This window comes from Chelonus insularis, unplaced genomic scaffold (assembly GCF_013357705.1).
Source record: "Chelonus insularis isolate UGA/USDA-ARS -01 unplaced genomic scaffold, ASM1335770v1 contig_93_pilon, whole genome shotgun sequence".
Taxonomy (NCBI): Eukaryota; Metazoa; Arthropoda; class Insecta; order Hymenoptera; family Braconidae; genus Chelonus; species Chelonus insularis.
In genome coordinates, this window is record NW_023276782.1 from 2,103,010 (window position 1) to 2,124,301 (window position 21,292).

General features: G+C 30.5%; 4 protein-coding genes across 4 annotated transcripts; 3 read left to right on the plus strand and 1 right to left on the minus strand.

The window, feature by feature from the left end:
* Positions 1 to 174: 174 nt before the first annotated feature.
* LOC118072487 (adenylate kinase 8) lies at positions 175 to 2,329 on the minus strand. The gene is made up of 9 exons (XM_035092395.1): positions 2,228 to 2,329; positions 1,890 to 2,016; positions 1,655 to 1,819; positions 1,495 to 1,587; positions 1,283 to 1,419; positions 914 to 1,213; positions 742 to 851; positions 508 to 673; positions 175 to 444 (listed from the first exon to the last, which is right to left on the minus strand). The coding sequence occupies exons 1-9, from the start codon at positions 2,315 to 2,317 to the stop codon at positions 175 to 177; spliced, it is 1,458 nt and encodes a 485-aa protein (XP_034948286.1). The 5' UTR covers positions 2,318 to 2,329.
* A 222-nt stretch (positions 2,330 to 2,551) lies between these two features.
* LOC118072497 (ATP-binding cassette sub-family F member 1) lies at positions 2,552 to 5,347 on the plus strand. Its single transcript, XM_035092409.1, has 5 exons — positions 2,552 to 2,997; positions 3,067 to 3,292; positions 3,364 to 4,009; positions 4,086 to 4,264; positions 4,342 to 5,347. The coding sequence occupies exons 1-5, from the start codon at positions 2,639 to 2,641 to the stop codon at positions 4,834 to 4,836; spliced, it is 1,905 nt and encodes a 634-aa protein (XP_034948300.1). The 5' UTR covers positions 2,552 to 2,638; the 3' UTR covers positions 4,837 to 5,347.
* A 465-nt stretch (positions 5,348 to 5,812) lies between these two features.
* On the plus strand, positions 5,813 to 11,349 carry LOC118072496 (dual specificity mitogen-activated protein kinase kinase hemipterous-like). Its single transcript, XM_035092408.1, is given in 9 exon segments — positions 5,813 to 5,981; positions 6,338 to 6,825; positions 7,099 to 7,278; positions 7,382 to 7,516; positions 7,595 to 7,839; positions 8,878 to 9,234; positions 9,236 to 9,517; positions 9,800 to 10,090; positions 10,169 to 11,349. Coding segments are annotated over 9 exon segments (2,283 nt in total). The 3' UTR covers positions 10,305 to 11,349.
* A 313-nt stretch (positions 11,350 to 11,662) lies between these two features.
* Positions 11,663 to 18,580, plus strand: G9a (histone-lysine N-methyltransferase G9a). Its single transcript, XM_035092407.1, has 9 exons — positions 11,663 to 13,582; positions 13,834 to 13,884; positions 14,093 to 14,196; positions 14,297 to 14,939; positions 15,016 to 15,348; positions 15,955 to 16,647; positions 16,757 to 17,007; positions 17,098 to 17,273; positions 17,394 to 18,580. The coding sequence occupies exons 1-9, from the start codon at positions 12,217 to 12,219 to the stop codon at positions 17,554 to 17,556; spliced, it is 3,780 nt and encodes a 1,259-aa protein (XP_034948298.1). The 5' UTR covers positions 11,663 to 12,216; the 3' UTR covers positions 17,557 to 18,580.
* The last annotated feature ends 2,712 nt before the right edge of the window (positions 18,581 to 21,292 follow it).

Genomic DNA, 21,292 nt, shown 5'->3' on the forward strand with positions numbered 1-21,292 from the left:
TATTTAACAAAAATTTAAATAAATTAAATCAGAAAAGAGCAAGAATAATTTACCATAATTTATAAAAACTAAAGAAGCTAATTGATATAATTTGTAGTTATTTTGATTGTACATGACAAAATTGATTTATAAAGGTAAATAATTTAGTAGAATTTAGACTCTACAAATAAGAAACTAAATTAATGAAAACTCTGAATCAGTTTCATAAAAATGACGACTAATTTTGGGTTTAAGACTTTCATCTGGATGAAATATTTTTTCTTTTGAATTGATATTTTTTGATAATTTAACTGTCTGATTTAAGAGTCCACATGTGACTGGCCGTGCTAAACAAGCTTCAACTCTTTCTTGAACTACTCTTTTTTCAGCAACTCCATCGATGACATTAACTGATTCACCAGCATACTCTAACAACATTCCGATGTTTTTCTGATATTCCTCGAGCTTTAAAATATGACGAATGTATTCGAAAGATCAATTTTTAATAGACGAAGAATAATAGCTCACATCCTGTTCGACCTGACTTCTGATGTCTTTAGGACGAATACCCAAACCTTCATAAGAATGGAAATCATCCGATGGTAGATGATGCTCACTACCGGTTAATAAATTAAATCGACGTGATAATAATCGTTCTTTGCATGTCATTTGATCGACGTTAAGAAAAATAATCCTAAGCAAAAAACAACACATTAGAAATATCTAACATTCACTTAATGTAAAAGACTAATCTTAGGAAACCTGTTTGGAGGTGTCGTAAGCGAATTCAGCAGCTGAAAATCTTTAACTGTGAGAGGGTATCCAGTTAAAACCCATCCTTTTTTGATACACTCATGGCTCATCAATTTATTCTAAGTATTATTCAAATGAATTTAGATAAGAATACTAAAATTTTTCTAGTGTATCCTTGTACCTCGACTACTTTAATCCTTATGTCAGACTTTGGCAATGTACCCCACCGATCTTCTATACGTCTTAGTTCTTTACCTAATGGAAAATTTTGCTTCCTTGTTTGTTCCAAGAGATAGTCAAAGTCAATATGGACAAGACCATATCTTTGTGAAAGATAACGAGCCACAGAACGACATCCTGATCCTCGCGAACCGATGAGCAAAACACGGAAAATACATGGAACGTAGTATCTTTGCTTTTTTGTTAATTTTATAATTAAATTACCAAGCTCTTCATATGTTCGTCCTGCAATTTCTAGTATCTATTAAGAAAAAAAATTATTATTTCTAATTTCCTCATATTATTCTTTTAGCCTGAAGGAGAGAAGTACTGTTAATTTATTGGCATATGCTTCACGAAGACCATTAATGTTCAGGTTGTAACATTCTTCTTCAGTTTGTTCGCACGTTTGAGAGGACCTCGTTGACGATGAGCTATTCAGTGAATTATCATCATCAGATGAATTATCTTGAGTGAAATACTTACTTTAGTGACGTGTGAAATGTTCAATTAATTCAATTAGATTATAAGAACTAAGCTTACCTGATTTATTGGTCCAAACTATTTCTATAACATGAGTGGGCAAAACTCCAATTCTCTGCAGAGCTCTGGCTTCCAATTTACTTCTTGGAAAATCTTTTAACGAAATACGTCTCTTTAAAATACATTCAGAATATCATAAATATTAATAAGTACTTTGTACCTATGAATAACCATCCTGTTTCATGAAATCGTTGTTCTTCTAATGTTCTTTCAACATTTTTGGCAAAATTTCTTGTTAGACTCGAAACAAGTGGTTGTATGTTTTGCAATGATACACGATTAATTCCAAGTTTTATTTCTAAATATTCAGCTAATAATTCTTTGTCTGAAAAATTTAACTTTAGTAATCACTCTCATATCATTTTGAATTCGAAACAAGATTTTTTATAATATACCAAAATTAGGTGGAGACAATAAAATAATTCGTAATGTATCTCGTCGTTTTACTGCAAGATGTAATGAATTTTTAATGTAAGACAGGGGATCTATTGGCTTCTCCATGACTAACAATGTAATGATTTCCTACAATAAAAAGAATTTATTAGAGTTATTTCAATATCAAAGTATTAAGTTGAGCATTCTAATTAACATAAATTTTCTGAATAAAAGCAACATTAAAGAATTCTGCTTCTCGTGAAAAATAACCTTTATGTGTTCTTCAATCTACAGATCAAAACTTACAAATAAATATTCATGATAATAAATTAGTATGAAAAAAATCAATTATTCTTACAAAAAACAGTTCATAAATCTTATGCCGTTCTAAATAAGACAAAAACTGAGCGAATCGAGCGTGTTTTTGTATGGTTTCTTCTGTATCCATTTTTAGATCTATTTTTCTTTATATCTAAACTCGAATTGAGTTGTCAATTATAGAAACCTAATTCAACCTCCAATTTATAGCGTAATAAAACAAATTCACGCAATAGTGATCGAAAAACAATTGAAAATTATTTTTATAGTAGTGCGACATCTATTAATCCACAGTCGATAACAAAAAACTAAATTCTACCACAAGAGGGCAATAACAGTTTTTTCCATCAGTGTCCACCGTGCACGTTGCCTGAATCGTTCCGAACCTCAATCTTGTATTACGGGATTGCATGAGTGAAAGTAATAAGGAGTGTAAAATTAGTGCTCCAGTATGTCATCCAGAACTGATAAAGATTTAAAAGATATCACTAGCAAAATTCCCGAGATGGAAATCGAAGAAACGGGTAAAAAGTTGACCCATAAAGAAAAGAAAAAGCTCAAAAAACAACAAGAGTATGAGAAAACTATGGAAATGTTGACTAAAACTGGGGGCCAGGGTCACAGTGAATTAGACTCAAATTTCACAGTTTCTCAAAGTCAAACTCAGCAACGTGGAGCTCAACAGTTGGAGCATGCAGTTGATATTAAAGTGGAAAATTTCAGTATTGCAGCAAAGGGTAAAGAATTATTTACCAACGCTAGTTTACTTATAGCGCAAGGACGACGATATGGTCTTGTAGGTCCTAATGGGTACGTTTGGTCAAATGGAATATTATTCAAATTTTTAGAATTAGTGATTTATTGTTTATTCTATTTTAGACACGGTAAAACGACTCTACTGCGTCATATTGCCAGTCGAGCATTTGCAATTCCTCCAAACATTGACGTATTATATTGTGAGCAAGAAGTTGTAGCTGACGATACTCCAGCTGTTGAAGTTGTTTTGAACGCTGATGTTAAGTATAAAAAATTGCAGAAAGAATGTAAACAATTAGAAGAGCAAGCAGAAAATGGAGATGAAACTATTCAAACTAAATTACAAGAAGTAAGTAAACTTCTTCATTTTTAAATATCACTCAAATTGTTATGATATTTATTTTACGAATATTTTTTTAGGTTTATGAAGAATTAAAAGCTATCGGAGCTGACTCAGTAGAGCCTCGAGCCAGAAGAATCCTTGCTGGTTTAGGATTTAGTAAAGCAATGCAAGATCGTGCAACGAAAAACTTTTCTGGAGGTTGGAGAATGAGAGTATCATTAGCAAGAGCTTTATTTTTAGAACCTACATTATTATTACTTGATGAACCGACAAACCACTTGGATCTTAATGCTGTTATTTGGTTAGATAACTATTTGCAAGGATGGAAAAAAACCTTACTTGTTGTATCTCACGATCAAAGTTTTTTGGATAACGTTTGTACAGATATCATTCATTTAGATCAACAAAAGCTTTTCTACTACCGTGGAAATTACAGTATGTTCAAAAAGATGTATGAACAAAAAAGAAAAGAAATGATAAAAGCGTATGAAAAGCAAGAGAAACGTTTGAAAGAAATGAAAGCTTCAGGTCAGAGTAAAAAGCAAGCAGAAAAAAAACAAAAAGAAACTTTGACAAGGAAACAAGAGAAGAATAGATCTAAAATACAGAAGCAAGAGGATGATACTGGCCCTCAAGAACTTTTACAAAAACCTCGAGAGTATGTGGTGAAATTTAGCTTTCCAGATCCACCACCCCTTCAACCTCCTATTCTCGGACTTCACAGTAAGAATTAAAAAATTTAAATATATTATTATTTTTCTTCATGAGTTCTCATTTTCCTTATTTTTCAATGTTATAGATGTAACATTTGGATATCCGGGACAACCACCGTTGTTTATAGATGTTGATTTTGGTATAGATTTAAATTCTCGAGTGGCAATCGTTGGCCCTAATGGTGTTGGAAAATCTACTTTTTTGAAACTTTTAATAGGTGATTTGACACCTTTACAAGGTGACTTGATTCGCAATCATCGACTAGTAAGTAATCAAGTTTAATTAATTTAATTACATCTAAAAAAAGAAATGTAATTACATAAAATATATTTTTATTTTAGCGAATAGGAAGATTCGATCAGCATTCCGGAGAACATCTCACTGCTGAAGAGACTCCATCTGAATATTTAATGCGTCTTTTTAATTTACCTTATGAAAAAGCTAGAAAACAATTAGGAACATTTGGATTAAGCTCCCATGCTCATACAATTAAAATGAAGGATCTGTCTGGAGGACAAAAGGCACGAGTAGCTCTTGCTGAACTATGTTTGAATGCACCAGATGTAGTAATTCTTGATGAACCGACAAATAATCTCGACATTGAATCAATTGATGCTCTTGCGGATGCTATAAATGATTACAAAGGTGGTGTTATTATAGTATCTCACGATGAAAGACTTATCAGAGATACTGAATGTTGTCTTTATGTAATTGAAAATCAAACAATCAACGAGATCGACGGAGACTTTGATGATTACAGAAAAGAGTTACTCGAGAGTTTAGGTGAAGTGGTTAACAATCCAAGTATAGCAGCTAATGCAGCTGTTCTTCAATGACCGAATTCAAATACTTCCTAGTCTTTTGATAAATTATCGAATTATCATCTTTATCAATCAATGCATAAATAAAATCTCCGAAACGAAAAATGCTTCTCAGGATTTTAACATAGGAATTAATTATATTGAATCAATTTTATAATCTTAATACCATTAGCCTGTTCAAATTTATAAGAAAGGATTATTATGCCACATTTGCAAATTGTTGTTTGTGGTTTTTTTATACTTGCATATTATAATTTGTTTATATTGCGAAATAACAAATCTTTTTTATACTAAATATAGTAAATAATTTACTTGCAAAACAGTTTGACCACGGAATGAAAATTCAATTGGAGGTGATGATAAAAAAAACGAATATGCTATGAAAATAGTGAAAATCATTTTTGATTGATTGTAAATTATAAAATTTTAAAGATGATTAACCGAAAAAAAATGTAATTGTTATATTTAAATTTATAATGTATCTAAGTTTAATCAGAATTTAATAAACCTTTTTAATAAGGTCGAATTGTCATGTAAGATATTTGGCAAGATATTGCTAAGTAGGCGTTCAGAAACATGTCTATAAGAAAAGCCATATTCGGTTCTGGCGAGTTTCCAGGTGAAACTCTACGATTTCTTAGTCTCTGTTGCACGTATCCTCACAGAGATTTCGAAAGCACGCATTTTCCAAGAAGCATTTTGTCAACTTAGTTGCTGAAGAGAATGCACTAGCACTAGGATATCGTGTATTACGCTGTATTACACAGTTGAAAAGACATGCGCGAAATAAAAGTGAATAAACGACGCAACGATCAACGGCGCTGCTGTTCCTGTGCCTTTCTGTACTAATTTCTGGTTAGTGGTTCGCCTGGCTAAACTGTGCTAGTGCTCAATGCTGCCAAAAAGGGCAGATTGGGGTAGCAGGCACAGAAAAGTGATGTGAAAATTGTCAAATAAATATCTCAGTGTGAACAAACCGTGAAACAACAAAATGTCAAGCACGTTAGAAAATAAAATATTAAATTTACAGGAGCGTCTCAAAGCTGAAAAAGAGTCAAGGGATAGAGACAGACAGATGAATGATATTCAACCAGGAACGGCTTTCCAGCCGTCATCCTCAGCTCCAACGTCTTCTCCGATCGTTAGAAGACCTCGGCAGCGTAAGTATTCAATACTTTTTCTATTTCCAGCTCCAATTTTATTGAACCTTATAACTTAACCTTCCTTATCAATTTCCTGTTCTAAATTCCGAACAGGTTATGTTGATTATATTCAATTATTTACCACTATCTATATTTTTTCATCCTTTCATAACTTTGAATACTTTATGTTGTTTATAAATTTATTCTTGAATTATACGATCAATTAAATTTTGGAGTATTATAGTCTTCTGTGATTAAGTGTTTTTGGAATGTCTTATCTTAAATTTTATCTTGTTATTAGACTCATGTATCGTGATAATCAGAATAGTAGAATGAAAATTCTAATCAATAATACTTGATTATTTTCCAAACAGTTGGAGATGTTGGAACACCAACCAGACCTAGAAGGCAATTAGACTTGCCAATACAGATAGTGCCTCCAAAGACGTGTGACAGCGAGTTTGAATCCAAACTTCAGGAGATAATGAAGATGAATGGTATTCTTACTATAAATGGTCAAAAATATCAGACTGAAATGAAGGATTTAGAACATTTGGGTGAACTTGGTAATGGTACGTGCGGCCATGTCGTAAAAATGAGACATAAACCTAGTGGAGTAGTAATCGCAGTTAAACAAATGAGACGTTCTGGCAATGCCGAAGAAAATAAAAGGATAATTATGGATCTTGATGTAGTCCTCAAATCACACGATTGTCCCTATATTGTACAGTGTTTAGGATGTTTTATAACTGAATCTGATGTGTGGATATGTATGGAACTTATGGCTACTTGTCTTGATAAACTATTGAAAAAATGTAGACAAGCAATACCTGAAGATTGTTTAGGCAAAATTACTGTCGCAGTGAGTATTCAAAAATGGATAACTTTATATTCTAACCTCAATACTACAATGATGAATGTAAATTTAAATGAGTATAATTATATTTCATTCATCAATGGTTAATTTTTGAAAAATGTATTTAGTGATACATCATACTTAATTCTGTTGTGTTTCGTACATGTGATTTTGTAAGTGAATGACTGTTAACATTTTGAATATGCTCTTAATTTAATAGTGATTTCACTGAAATAAATAAAATTTATGTTGACTTACGAATATAATTTATTCTTACAGACAGTAAAAGCGTTGTCGTACCTGAAAGAGAAACACGGAGTGATTCATAGAGATGTTAAACCTAGTAATATTTTACTCGATGAACAGGGAGGAGTAAAACTTTGTGATTTTGGTATTTCTGGACGGTTAGTAGATAGCAAAGCCAAGACTAGAAGTGCAGGATGTGCAGCGTATATGGCGGTAATTATTTATGGCATTTGACCTTTAAAAATAACGTAATGTTATATTAATATCATTTATTTATTTAAATAAACTATATAAAATACGTCTAATTTGTTTATAGCCGGAGCGAATAGATCCTCCGGATCCAACGAAACCAGATTATGATATAAGAGCAGATGTGTGGAGTTTGGGAATAACTTTGGTTGAATTAGCCACTGGAGTTTTTCCCTATCGAGACTGCAAGACTGATTTTGAGGTAGAAACCGGATTTTTTATCCTCAGTGTTTAGCTTTCAATTGGTAATTTATTCATTTATTCTTACTTTATCTGATAGGTTTTGAGCAGGGTAGTTCAAGATGATCCACCTGCTCTTCCTCCCGACGCACATTTTTCAAAAGAATTCAGATCTTTTGTAGCTTGCTGCCTAACAAAAAACTATAAGCATCGGCCTAAATATCATAAACTCATGGAACATCCATTTATAAAGAAATACGACGTTCCAGAAGATAATACAAATCCATCGTTGCCTACCTCTGGCTGTCAGTGGCTTGGTAGAGTAATCCAACAACTGGAGCCTAAGTAAGTTATCTTAAGACTTTAATGCTCATCTCAATTCTTTTAGAACGTTTCTTATTCTTTCAAAATAATGCAGAATGAATATTAGTATTTTTTTATCTATTGAAACATTATTATTTAGTTGATAAAATTTTTTTTTTTATATTCTAGAGAAAACCCAACGAATTTAAGTTGATTAGTTAGAGTTTAAAAACATGGCATGAAATTCCTAACTAATAAAATAATGTTTGGTTTGGTATTTTTTTTTATAATAACCGGGTATCTCGACACAAAAAAAATAATAAAATTGTACATACTCGATTTTTATATATTTAATAATTAAAAAAGTATAAATTTGATTTTATAAATAATTCATTAATGATTCGGATAAAAAGTTAGATAATATCAAACGCCAATTTTACGTACTACAATAACATTCGTTCAATTCGAATTAAACGTTTGCGTGCGTGTTAAATTGTGTTACAGCGTTGAGCTTGAGGGAGGCAGCGCAGCGTAGTATCTTCGCTTCCTCACCTCTGATCACATAAATACATACTGTCCAACACATTCCATAAGACAAAAAAAAAAGAAAAAATTTTAAAAAATTTCTAATCCGCAACCCTCAAAAAAGTCAAAAAATGAAAGACCTGAGAAAAATACCCAAAAAGTCTGCCCGATTTTCATTTCGAGTTGTTTGGTTTGTGCACGTGCCTGTTACACACCCCACCCTTCAAACCCCACTCATGGTAAGCAATCTTTTTTATTTATTAAAATTATTGTTCGTTTTTTGTGTTATTATCGTTTCTTTTTGAAATTATATATATATTTTTTTGCTTATTTTTTTTTTCTTATCATCTTCACTATTGATTTTCATACCATTTTCCCTGTATATCTCTATTCTACTCCTCTGTTGCATGAATAACTAACGTTCTAACTTCCATTAACTCTTGTCAAATACAGGAATTTTCTAGGATTCTTATAATGGATTCTTTTTTAGCATTTTTGTACGTTGTCTTACAATAAGGGAATATAAAAATAGAATTTTTTATACATGAAATTCAGTTTCAGATTGAAAGAAGAACCACAACTTCATCGAGGTACAGGTCATGTGTCTCTTAAACAAACAGCTCATTTACGAAATAATTCAGAGACTTCAAATATAAAGAATAATGCAACTAAAGAACATCAGAATCAGTCAAGTATATCATCAATATATCAACGATTAAGCTCAGAGAATGGATTGGCTGCTTATGTTCCTTATAGTCCTTATGCATGGAGAAAAAAAGATATGATGAGGCCTTTTTCACCTCCAACGAATAGATCAAGTGATCAAGATTCGAATTATTCAGTACGATCTTATTCACCCTACCGACAATATACTGACCAAAATCGTTATTCTAATGGTCAGAATTCTTATAATAAAAGCAGATGGCAATTTATCGGAGTCTAAACCTTATGCTAGTCGATTAGAGGAGCGAGATGGTAGTACGGATCGATGGCAACAAAATGCTCGGTCTTTGAGTCCATTTTCTAGAGACTATTCACCATGGAGACGTGAAAATGTTGATCCACCGGGTGTCGTTCAACCCATTAGTGAAACCACTAGGTATTATGTTCAACAAAGACTAGGACAATATCCTCCGCACCAAACACATTCACCTTCACAAGATATTTATGGAAGTCCTATGATTAGTCGTAAAAGGTATTGTATTACTAATTAGGTTTTAATTATCTCATTAATATTTACTTTACATTATTTTTCGCTTGGATTATGATAATAAGTTCTTATCAACGTTCAAGCATATTTTCAGTGCATATTGTCTTTTATATTATGTTTTAACAATAAAATTAAAGTGATAAAATTAATATTCGTAATTTTGATGATGAAATTTATCTAAATTTTGTTAAATCAATAGAAAAAGTAGATACATGTGCTGGTTGTTATGATTGTAAAGGACTTAAAAAACTTTTTGTTATTTTTAAGGTTTCCTTCAGAACCTCCACCATCAGTTGGTTCTCATGGTCCTTCAAGTCCTCAATTATTGATTTCTCGTTTTACTCATCAAATGAAACAGGATTCTTTACCAAAAACAACCCAAGTAGAAACTAATTCAAAGGAATCAGCAAAAAAACGTTTTGCTTCTTATGTTAGATTAAGACTTGGTGGTGACCGTGCTTCTTCACCAGAACCACCTCCTCGATATAGTCGGGGAGAATCACCTCTTGCTCTCAGGAAAAATTTAATTGAACAGCCGTCTCCATCTTTTTCTCGGAGGTAAGTTTTTTATGTCATTATTTATTTTAATATGACATTTTTAATCAATATTTATTTCATCAATGAATTTTATTTTAGATATATTTCACCTTCTCCACCTCAGCCGCCACCAAGGAGGCTTTCTGAAAGCAATTCTGTACCTGGAAGTCCTCAATACGTACGTGCACGACTTCATTATACGCCTGAACCTCAAAGAAGGCCTCCACTTCCATAACCCACCGTTATCGTTGCCTCATCTTAATTCTCTCATTGGTGCCATAAGATAATGATATGCAAGAGATATTTGCTGTTTGTCGTGCACTCTTATGCCATTCAGAAAAATCAGCACATGATCCCTTGCTACTTATTGAAAAAGCTCCTCCATGTGTTTCGAGAGACTAAAAGTCATTTCCACATTCAAAATTAACATAATAAATTCTCGAAGAGAAAGTGAACTAAATTCAAATGAATCGAAGATAATTTGATTGTACTTTGCTGCTCAAAAATCAATCTAGATTTATAAAAAGCGAAAGAAATGATATCTATAAGCCTCTTGTATTGTTGCATATTTATATTTTACGCAATGACGACGCTCAACTTTTTATATCACTTGGAAAAGGATCAAGTGAAAAGTAAGAGTTTGTGGAAATCTTTTTTAACGAATTCAAATACAAAGAAAAAAACAAAAAGAAAATGACTTGGCTTTAAAAAATAATTGTAATTGTGTTTTAATATTCGCACTATTTGTTTCTGGTGTGACTTTCGCTGTAATTTTGAATTTATCTCACAACTAGTAAGATTCATGTTAAATTTTTACATTTCTTGGACTGAATCTTTTTCTATATATTCTATGCGTAATTGAAAATCAACAAAAGTATAATCGGGGGATTGTATTGCAATATATTCAAATATAAAATTTTGTACAAGTAAAAAACAATTATAATGGGTGAAAATATAATCGCATATAATTTGCGAAACAAGAATTTTAAAGCACAAGCCCCTTAGGGCATTAAAAATATAGTTAATTAAAAGAATTATCATGAAAAGAATTATTATAAATTGTATATTATTTAATTGAAAGAGCGTTGCGGATGCAGAGCTAAAAAATTGTAATTAATTTTAATTAACGATTCATTGATTGCAGTCAGATTGCATATTCTTACAAACAACATAAAATAACTTAAATACAACTTTTGTCATGTGACGAAAAAATCTGTTGCAATGTAAATAAACTTATATTTATACGAATCGGATCTAGTGCTTGTTTTTCTTTATTTATAAAAAATGATTAAAATAAATAAAAATAAATTTTTTCTAAAGAATTTTCCTACTTTTTTTCTACATGACTTTGGCTATTACGTAATAATAACGTTAAATAAGTGAAAAACACGTGCTTGGGAATCAATAGAATTGTTGATCAATTTTTACTGAACATAAATTTAACTAGGTCTAAAAAAAAACAGGATCAATTGGTATTATTAAACTATGCCACATTGAACATACTGTATCGTTGACCAGCAAGAAATTCATTATCTTTTTGCTTTGACGTGTAGGTGCGCGCAAGGAAACTACATATGATTAGTGATATAAAAAATTAAAAAATTTATTATTTAAATATTTCATTGACTAATGTTAAAAAAAATTACTAAAAAATATTTATTAAATTTTTTTCCATTTTTTTCAGTAAATTCTACATATTGTAATAATTATAGAATGGAGTATTATATGGAATTGAGTATTTATATGTAAAAATATAAATACATCGTTTGGATCGGCCCGTCCCTGAGAAATCAATATGGCCTCCGGTCGTTGACGGGGCACGCGAGTTTAGGAAAAGTTTTCTCCTAAAAACTTCGAAAACGATCCCGATTTTTGTTTATAAAATTATTTAAAACTATTTTTTACTTGTCAACAAATTTGTCACAATTGTGACGATACTAGATGGTGTTGAGGTTAAGTTAAAAAGCAAAAAAATTGTAAATATTGAGATATTTTGCATTTATTCCTGAAGACCATGGTTGTCTAACACCGATTTATATAAATATTACATCAACAATTGCCATTGTTCAAAGTAAAAAATTTAGGTAATGTTCAAAATTGGAGTAAAACAAAATAATAATAATTTTTTATAAGTGTAAACAAACAATATGTCGGAAGAAAATTGTAAAGAAAGTGCTGTGATCGAGGGTTGCCAGGAAGAAGAGGGCGAAGATGAAGATATGGCGACCAATACAGTTGAAGACAATGTTAGTATTCAACAAATACTTGAAGGAATGACTAATGAGTTTAACAAGACATTAATAAATCCCAATAAAACTAATGAACATGAAAAGTCTGAATCAAAAGTTTCTAAACCAGAGGGTGAATTAAAAACATCAGAGAAAATATCTGAACCAGAACTCCAAAAAGACAATGTTGTTGATGAAAACTCTGTTGAAGAAACAAAAGAAAACGATGAAGAAATTAATGACAAGCCAATTGAAGTAGATGAAACTTCAAAAGAAGTAGAAACTATTACCAAACCGCAAGAAGCCATGAAAAAGGATGGAAACATTCCACGAATTGTACTAACTTTTAGAACAATTGATGAAACAACTGGTGATGGGCGAAAAACAAAAATATCAAGCTGTGCATCAAACTTGAGTCTTGTTCCAGATGAATTGGGGAATTGTGATCATCTAGGTGGTGTTTCTGTAAAAATTGAACATTCAGATGATCATTCGGATGTGGTAGAAAAATCTGATACTGAAGAAGGTAGAAATGATGAAGAGGTTAACTTAGATAAATCGAGCAATAATCAAAGTCAAGAAACAGAAGTTGTACCAGAGAGTACAAAGATGCCTGAATCAACAACTCCAAGTGAAAGTGAACCTCAAAAAGAAGATGAAAAAAAAGAAGAGAACGATACTACTAAAAATGTAACTGATCAAAATACAGAATCTGCAACAAGGAAACGAAGAAGTAGAACAAGACTTCGAGCATTTAGTGATTCAAATGAAGAAACTCCAGGACCAAAACGTTCTGCTAGAAGACTTTGTAAAGAATCTATAAAAAGTACAGTATTAGAGAGTGCTATAGCTAGAAAAGAAAAAAAATATTCCACTGAGGAAAACAAAAAAAGAAAATATACAAAACCTGGAAGACCGAAAAAAACTCTCGTCAAGGAAACTAAAACAACATCAAATTCTTATGTTGAATACAATAATAGCTATAATTCTGACAGCAATTCCTTTGTTGATAGCTCTAAAAACACCAGTCCTGGAGACAATACTACAACTGATAACCTAGACATTTCAAAAAGGTCTGTAATTGACTATGAAGGAATGCCAAAGTTGTCTCCAATGATAAAAAATGCGGAAACACAGTCAAAGGTAGCTGATGGAGATGAAAACTCGCCTGTTGATGGTGATAAACCTTTCCTAAAACCAGCAACTAGTCGAAAAAAAGATCGTGGAAGACCAAGGAATAGTGTTCAATTAGCTAGAAAAGTGATAAAGACTGATTCTTTTGAAGGTAATTTTAATACTATGTCATTAAATGTTTTATTTAAAGTCATATTGCATTATGGAATCAATGAATGAATATTCATAATCATTCTTTTATAGTCATCTCCAAAAATCAAGTTCATAGAAAAGTAAAAAAGTTCAAGTAATTTTGAAACAAGGTTAGATACTGGTCAATGATAAAATCAGGATTTTAATGTTTTGACAACAATCTTTTTTGTTTTTTTGAAACAACGTTTTATATCCTAACCTATTTTTTAGATGGATCTTCATCTACAGCTGAAGCTGGTAAAAATAACGATTATCCTGAAGGTAAGCAGTTATTTCAAATACTTTTTTTTTCTAAATATGAGTTTCTATTTTTAAAAAATTCTTTGACTATATCCAATTCTTTTATCTTTTTCGAGCACATCGATTTATCTGTGTTCTGTAAATTTAAATTTATCTATCTCATCTAAATAATATACGTCTTTGAATTATTCACTACTTTTATTTAATAATAAATTAAATCATGTTTCAGAGTACAATATTCCCTTAAAAAGAACCCGAAGAAGTATGGTTCCTAGTCCAAGTCCTGCTGAAGGTCAAGCTTCAAAACCAGAATCAACTGCAATATTTAGTGAAGTACGATATTATTCTCTAGAACAAATTTGATTCTATTACCTTTTTTTATATTTTTAAACTTTTAAAATTGTCATCACTTGCCATTTTGCTTTCTTTACAGACTTATGAACAATCTATGCTTTGTCTCTGCCAAGTCAGATCTCAATTATATGTGACAATAACTGGCTCAGGCGCTCCATTATTTTGTACAGCAATAGATTCAATTGATAACCGGTTAATCGGGTGTTCGAATGAAGTGGATTCAAATGACGTTGCCATGAGACGTCCTAGCACTAGAGTTCCATTTATAATTCTTTGTCGAACTCATAAAGAGCGTCTTTTACGACACAATTGCTGTCCATCGTGTGGTCTTTTCTGTACCCAAGGTAAATTTGTTCAATGCAGTAACGGCCATCAATTTCATCGAGATTGTGAAGTGTTTATTAATAAAAAACCTGCGTGTCCACACTGTGCTAATGAAAGTTCTACATATGATGTCTTGATTTCAATGACGGGATCAAGAAAACCAGTCTATATACCTACACGTAGAAAATTCTCAAAATTACCATCAGCTAAGATGACTTTACCAGGAAAAGGTGATAATACAAAGCTGGCTGAACGTCCACCAAGTCCATTAGTAAAGCCTGAAGACATTAGAATACCTCCGCCTACATTAAATTCGGATAGACCTGAACGGTATACAATGATGAGCCTTTATACTTCAGTAAAAAATGGAGATCTAGAAAAATTAGTTAATGTGTTAAGTAAGTTTTCTTTCGTAACAACTTTTAATCGTTAACATTTATTCATTGAATTATGATGAACAACTATCTTTTCAAGCTTGCGGATTCAATGCAAATCATATATTCCGAGAATATTCACAACGAACAGGACTTCACATAGCAGCTGATAAAGGTCACTTAGGCTGTGTTCATGTTCTTATCCAAGCCGGAGCACAGTTAGATGTAATGGATAAAAATCAACTCACACCATTGATGTTGGCAGCCACGGAAGGAAGAACAGATGTTGTTCGGTATTTAGTCAGAGTTGGGGCAGATGTGACTTTAAAGGGTGAAGATGGAATGACCGCTCTCCACATGGCAGCTAAGTCAGGACATCTTGATGCTTGCAAAATTATTTTAACAGAATGCAAAGTACCTCGAACTTTAGTCGGTAAGAATGGAGTAATTTGAATAAAAGACTGCTTGAATCTGTTACAGAAATATTTTCAATTGAAAATGAATCGGTTCAATTTTTCTTACTCTTATTTGTTGCTATTAATCCATTCTACGATATCTTGAAGGATTACATTTAAAATTCTCATGAATGAATGTTCTTATTCTATGTTCTGTTTGAAAGTATAATCTTTTTATAAGCGAAAGCGTTTCAAAAACTGGGCCAGTGGCTTTGTTCAGATATTCAAAGTTATGTACAAACATACAAACAAACAGGTTTTCTCATTTACATAGATTATACACTAACAACAATAACTATAAATGAGTAGTGTAAATATGGAAAAATACATTTAATAATTTGTTAGATATTGAATTATAAATTATATTATCTTATCATTGATTTTACTACAACAATTAATAAATTGTCCATATCATTATTGAATTTCAAATTGAAGTTACAACACGTGAAACCTAATTACTTGAATAAATTATATTTTAATTAAAAGATATAAATTAATTTATTAATGTAGATTTTAAAAAATGAAAATGTAAACAAATGTCTCATTTGCTAACCACTTAAATAAAATACCTATTTCTATTTCAGATTCTGTTGATGATGGTGGATGGACTAGTTTAATTTGGGCTTGCGAGTTCTGTCACACTGAAGTTGCTCGATTTCTTTTAGAAAAGAAATGCGATCCTCTAATCAGAGATGCAGAACAAAATATAGCATTACATTGGAGTGCTTACAGTGGAAGCTCGGAAATTACGGAGATGTTGTTAAATGAGGGATGTGATGTTAACGCTGTTAATGTTCATGGAGACACTCCGTTACACATTGCTGCAAGACAAGATCAGTATGCAGTGAGTGTGTTGCTATTAGCACGAGGTGCTAAAGTATCTGAGACAAATGCGGCAGGAGAAACAGCAATCAACTGTTGTACGACTGACGGTGACACAATGGCAGCACTTCGATTGAACGCAAGAGTCATTGAATTATCGGAAAGCATGTGGGAAAAGACTACTAAGATTCTCAGTAATGATATTTCTCGAGGAAAAGAAACTAATCCTATTCAATGTGTTAATGGATTCGATTCAGAAGAAAAACCTACTGACTTCTTATATGTCATTGAAAATTGTTTCACGAGTAATATTAAAATTGATCGTACTATAACATCCCTCCAATCATGTCATTGTGAAGATAACTGCAGCTCGGAGAAATGTTTATGTGGCAATATTAGTTTAAGATGTTGGTATGATGAGGAAGGAAAGCTGATTCCTGAGTTTAATTATTCTGGTAAAATTCATTATTTAATAAAAATTTAAATTACTAAATTTTTTAGCGATTAATTAAAAAGAAACTTTTATGCAAATAAATTAAGTAAAAAATTTTTTCAATCTTTTAGATCCACCAATGTTATTTGAATGTAACCCAGCTTGTGCTTGTAATCGCATTACATGTAATAATCGTGTAGTGCAGCATGGTTTAACACAACGATTCCAGTTGTTTAGAACAAAAGGAAAAGGTTGGGGCTTAAAAACATTGAGACATGTTCCAAAAGGAACTTATGTTTGTGAATACGTTGGAGAAATAATCTCGGACTCCGAAGCAGATCACCGTGAAGATGATTCTTATCTTTTCGATTTAGATAATAGAGTAAGCATCAACTGTTGACCTATAAAAAATGAGGTTTACGCATCTCCACTTTGATTGAACCATCAATTTTTCAATTTAATCTTTTTGTAGGATGGAGAAACTTACTGCATTGATGCAAGACGTTACGGAAATTTAGCACGATTTATCAATCATTCATGTGCTCCCAATTTACTCCCAGTTCGTGTTTATGTTGAACATCAAGATCTGCATTTCCCTAGAATAGCATTTTTTGCGAATCGTGATATCGAAGCAGATGAAGAACTTGGGTATGTAATGAGTTTTTTAATATTTATTTCTTTTGATTAGTAATACTAATTTAAATGTCGTTTCTAACAAAAATTCATTCGGAGATGAATAATGTATTTTTTTATTTTTTTTTATTTTAGCTTTGATTATGGAGAAAAGTTTTGGATAATAAAATATAAATCATTTACGTGTACTTGTGGAGCATTAAACTGCCGATATTCGGAAAAAACAATACAAGTGACATTGGATAATTATCGTAAGAAAATACAACAAGAAGAAATTTTAGCTGGACAAATGAACTGAGCATAATAATATAAATATAATTGTTTGCATTTTAAAAATGATGTAGTGATTGTGTTGACTTCATATAATGAATGCATATCTGTGAATTCTATAAAGCAGAAATTGTTGGACTTGAAATCGAAAAAATGAAGTGTTGATGTATACAAATTAGTGATTTACATTCTTGATCGGAATTATGCAGCTCAAAGGATACCTTTTTTCTTTATATATATTATTATAATAGATTTTTTTAAAAATTAATTTATGAATATGATTTACCATTCTGCCTTACATTCTTAAAAAAATAATTTGTGTTTTTTAGAATGTGTGCCACGATGTAAGATCACCTTTTTGAAGAGAAATTTTAAAAATTATAATGAAACGATTATAAATAATGAATTGAATACACGAAAGAATTTATATGAAAATAGAATGGAATAAATTTTCAATAAATATAAATATAAATATTAATTGGAAAAATTTGTTGATTGGAGTGATGGAAACCTAAAGTGGTAAATTAATTATATTGATTTGTTTAACATGGAATATTTTTTATAATTAATGAGAAAAAATGTTTCTTATGAATTGATCTGTTTTATACGGCTGTTGATGATTGATCAATTTCTCAATGAATTTAGGAAAATGTATACGTACATTTTGTACAAAGAATAATGAAATCAAAGTTTTGTAAAATAAATAAAATGGTCGGTATTTATAAATCTAAATGTCTGATGTTAATTTAATTGACAGACACAACTCCTGAATGGAATCATTGAGAACTTTATACTTTAGTGACATGAAAGCAATTTAATGAAAGTGGAGTGGCATAGTTTCAAGCTCTCAAAGCCTAAAGTTTGTTAATGAGCCAAATATAGTAAACATATGGCTTTGTGGTTGTTCACTTGACTACACTTTGTAAAATCTTGCCCAAATTTGCCAATTTGACTTATGAACAATGTACATTGTTGCATAGTCAAGGAAATAATTGTAAAATATTCTTAATATATAATACACTTAAATTAAATTTCAATTTTAAATATTTACGCTTAAGACTTACTTTTATTTTTGTTGTATACTCATAATGGTTGTCAAAATTTTAAATATTATGGGTCAATAATATTAAATAGTTTTTTATGTACATAATATTTCGCAATATTTTATCGTTGAGTGTTTTGAATAATTAAATCAATCATTATTTCTACTGAAAAACTCGAGTTTATTTAATTGCATTTCAATTCATACTGCAATTTACTATAAATTTAATTAAACGTAGCAGTTGATTGCAACGGTGGAATATAACTTCGTCAATCCTGAATAAAACTTTATATGAAAGACTAGATAAAATTGTAAATGGAATGTTTTTTAGATAATTTAGTAAATAAAATATCTTTCTGTTTAATTGATAATGATTTTATTCGATTGTATAGACTATCGTCTTTTATTTTATTGCAATTTTATTAAAACGTAATTTTTTTATTTTATTCATTTAGAATTTCCATTAGAAATATATAGATGTTTTATATTAAATTCTACACCGATTAATCTTTTTTATTATTAATTCCAACATCTTTTATCAAATTTCTCTATCTATAATGTTAAAATATTTAGTAATTATTTCAAAGAATTTCTATTTAAATATTCTGACTCTTATTTTCAATTTTAAATGGTGAATCGCGATTGGTTTTTTTAATCAAGTATTACTGTTTGTTATTCGTTAGCGTTCGACCAATAACAAAGCGCGATACATTCAAAAGGGTAGATGAGCGTTGTCTTTTGTTGTATTCAGATCTCTCGCGTTCCTCTGTTGTGTTTTCGCACTTTACCTCGCGAAAAGTCATTACCATTTAAATTGTGTTAATAATATAAATATTAATAATCAAATAATATTAAAAATAATGAAAAATATCGTGGAATTGATCAAATTACGATTGGTAGAATTTCAATCATGCGTAGTGGTTGAGTTGTCATGGATTGGCCGCCGATTTGTTTCGTTCAAAATTAAACGGAAAGCCGCCAGTTAGTGTAGCGACCGTGAAGCGCTTACAAGTGTTGCGTTTAGCTGCGTAGATCGTAGTGTTTTTTGTTGGATGGTGTATAAATTTGTTAATTTTTGTAAACAAAACATTTTGTCTACTATATTATTAACAAGTGAATTGAAGTTTACAATGTTTAGCTTTCATTTGTAATCAAAATGCTTCACAACTTGAGTTCTAAAAAATCAAATGTAAATGTGGCAAAATTTTTACTATGTTGTTAAGTGGATGAATATCGTTTTTAAAACATTCAGAATGACTAGCTGACGGATACATCAAGTTCAATTTAGAACGTTTATCAGGACGGCGAAGTCAAGCCTGAAGGAAACGCTGGAAGGTGAGTCACAAGATTATAATTCGATACAATTCCGAGAATCTAATTTCGGAGTATAGAAACATTTCTTCACTTTGTTTCTAGTCTTAACTTTGCGAAACAGACTAAAACAGATTCAAATGAAACAGCAAGAAGCTGTTTATTTACCTTCTTTTTTTTCAATTTCGTGATTTTTCTTATTTAGTCTTGAGAGTTTCATTTTTCGACCATTCAATGTAAAGTTTTCAATCTCAATTAATTTAATGAGTTTATACTATCTATTTTTATTTAGTAATCTATTAAATAATAATTAAATTATATGTTACAAAATTTATTTACCACTTTATTTCTTAGTTCTTATTTAATTTTTATTTAAGCTCCGAAACGTTTTAAAGTAATCTACTGTTTTACTTGGATACTTTATGACTCCAATTTTTTTTAATGATAGAGTTTCTTCTTCCATTTAATAAGCTATTGAACGTAGTACTCCAAAAAATAAACTGATGAACTAAGAAATATTGAGTATCTATGGTATTTTTTAACTTCATTTTTTTAATTTTGTTATCAGTTTACTAATTAAAGAAAAATTAATAATATTAAATATGTGATAAAAATTAAAGAAACAATATTCTCTTCAAATATTATTAAGTTCATAAATAATTTATGCAAAAATCTTACAATCAAGTATCTAATAATTTACTTTAATCACATTTTTATGAGTTTAACCTAAAGTTTTCGTCGGAAACTAATGTATAATAAAAAATTTAATTTCAATAGTTATTTCTGAGTATATTACCTTTTCCCATATAAGTACTTGAAAGACTGTTTCTTCGTCAAATATTCTGCCAGTTATCATAAAATAATACTGAATCCTCTTATTCGAAATTCTTTCAGTAAAAGCAATTGAGTTTTTATTTAATATTTTTTAATTTCTCGTATGCCTTATACTTTTCACTTAAATCTTTTATTTGTTGTTTCTATCAGAATGATTTATTTCTTCATTAACTCACACTAAATTTGAAGATTATTATCATTATAAAATCATGATTCTAACAATAAGCATACACAGAAATCAAAGCAGCAAAGCAGAGCTTATTCCTAAACTTATTGTTATCTAACTTGGAATTGTATTTCATGAAGCTTATAACATTTATAGTACTGAGTGTTACGAAATACAAAATAATTGATTATTTAGAGATATACAAATATTTAATGTTTTATTTAAGTAACAAAATCAATAAATTGCAAAATCAAATATCAGAAATTTCAATGTTGGAACCAAAGCAAATAATCCATACAACTCAACAAGTATAATTAAAGTAAAAGCGTCATTGGCAAAACACATGATAGTGACTAGACACTATTCAATTATTCTAGAGTAATTTATTATTTTATTTTACATTAAAAAAAT